This window comes from Bradysia coprophila, unplaced genomic scaffold, assembly GCF_014529535.1.
Source record: "Bradysia coprophila strain Holo2 unplaced genomic scaffold, BU_Bcop_v1 contig_232, whole genome shotgun sequence".
NCBI lineage: Eukaryota > Metazoa > Arthropoda > Insecta > Diptera > Sciaridae > Bradysia > Bradysia coprophila.
In genome coordinates this window covers 10,248,991-10,250,926 of record NW_023503493.1, presented here as the reverse complement: position 1 = coordinate 10,250,926, position 1,936 = coordinate 10,248,991, and the positions used below count along the sequence as shown (strand labels likewise).

General features: G+C 36.9%; 1 protein-coding gene across 1 annotated transcript; it reads right to left on the bottom strand.

Moving 5' to 3' along the window:
• Positions 1-362: 362 nt before the first annotated feature.
• Positions 363-1,487, bottom strand: LOC119076542 (L-rhamnose-binding lectin CSL3-like). Its single transcript, XM_037183336.1, has 3 exons — positions 1,281-1,487; positions 807-1,097; positions 363-741 (listed from the first exon to the last, which is right to left on the bottom strand). Exons 1-3 carry the CDS (start codon positions 1,384-1,386, stop codon positions 431-433), a joined length of 708 nt encoding a protein of 235 aa, XP_037039231.1. The 5' UTR covers positions 1,387-1,487; the 3' UTR covers positions 363-430.
• Positions 1,488-1,936: the final 449 nt, after the last annotated feature.

The window sequence follows — 1,936 nt, the reverse complement described above, 5'->3', positions numbered from 1 at the left end:
ATTTTGAGTGGTCGTATAATTGACATGTTCTAATGACAACAAACAAGTCAAAAAATCTCAGTGAAAGTAACTGACAATAAACAAACCATTGCAGATGCAATGAAGAAACCTGTTACGGACAACTATCATCTGTTATCGATAACGATTGCAGGAATAAACAAAAATTTATGAATAATGCGGTCTCATATAGGAAAACGTAAATTTAAAAAAATGAAGTAAAAGATTTGAAATGAACCTCTTGAAAATACTTAGATCGAATGAAGTACTAGATCACATAGTAAAACTGCTCACATACTTGTCGTTCATTGAGTTTTATAAAGACAGGGTAGCAAAAGCCTACAAGACTATAAACACTATTTTGCTTCTCCAAAACCAATTTTATTCTTAACAATTTTTTTTATACACAAAGCAATCAAAACATTCAACGTTTTCAATTTCTGCGCCTGACACAAAGGTACATAACTTCCAAATATTTCAGTGTACCCACACATGGATCGCCAAAGACACCATTGGACGCTGATACAGTGCACTGTCGTTTGTCACCACAATTTGCTCTAACAATTTCGACGCTCCTCTGGCTCTTACAATTGGTAGTAAGAACAGGACCATTGCCATTATTGCTACATGTTCTTCTAGTTGTTCGGCCGTAATTTGCTTGCAACACCGAAATTCTTTCTCCTCGTTCGCATTCTATTTCCAAATTTGAATGTTCGCATGCTATCGCTCTTTTTGGTCGCGATTCTGATGGCAATAACAAAATTTAAAAAATGTTTTCCCAGCTGACCAGAAAATTCTGATTCACTTACCGGTTTCAGTGCACTGATATTCCACTTGCAAATATTTGAATGTGCCTTCGCACGGATCACCGAAGACGCCATTGGTAGCCTGTACGGTACAGCTCTCCTGATTCGAGCACTGAGCTTTCACAATGTCAAGGCTGTTTCTTGACACACAGTTCACGGTACGAATCGGTGCATTACCATTATCATTACATGGTGTTCTTGACAGACGACCGTAATTAGCGCTAATCACATTGATCACTCCGTTGTTGCACCGGATGGTCAGTGGACTTCTCTCACAAGCTTGGGCTGATAGTCCTATGATAATGATAAAAAGGGAAATTATTTCGAAAGCTAATTATCGTCGTAGAAGATTCTTAATGTGTTTTTAACGAGGAAGCGAAAATAAAGTTCTTTCTGGTGCGGCGTATTTTGAGAGAGCCATATTCGCTGCCCCATTGCAGAATTAGTTTCACATCATACATGTCTGATTTAACTTACTTAATACATGGAATTGTTTAGGAAACTTTGATCCGTGATCAATATCTGCATCAACCGTGACAAATGCCACTATCATTAGAAATCCTAAGGTATTGATCGTAATCATTGCGATAATTTATTTCGAAATTATAACTAAACAACAGGAAACGGTAATTTGCCTAACTAATTCGACAACACTCTGTTTATTGAATGAAGTGATAGTCCAACGTTCCGTTCTTTTATATGGTAAAATTACTCGCTGTGAATGGGTTTGTGTTCTTAATTAATTTAAGGAAACTGTTCCGAATGTCACGTTCTAGTTTTTTAGCGAAATGCAAACTGAACAAATATTTGATTTAAATTGTGACCCGAAGGGAAAATGATGCATTTAAAATAGTGCTGTGCTGATCCTTGGCAGAAAAAGAAACGGCGTGTTGAATTCGTTTGCGTCAAGTTGCAGTTAGATTCATTTGGATTATGATTCGCTAGACTTTTTGGTGTGCAAATTGGTATAGTGTTCCTTCGAGCATTGTATCAAATACCGCTGTCGCCTGATGAGAAATGGTATTTCTGTACTCTATATTAATGGAAAACGTCAAAAGACGTAATTATGATCAGAGAGAGGGTTCCGAAGAGAAGTTAATTATAACTTGACTTGGATTACTTGTCATTGTATA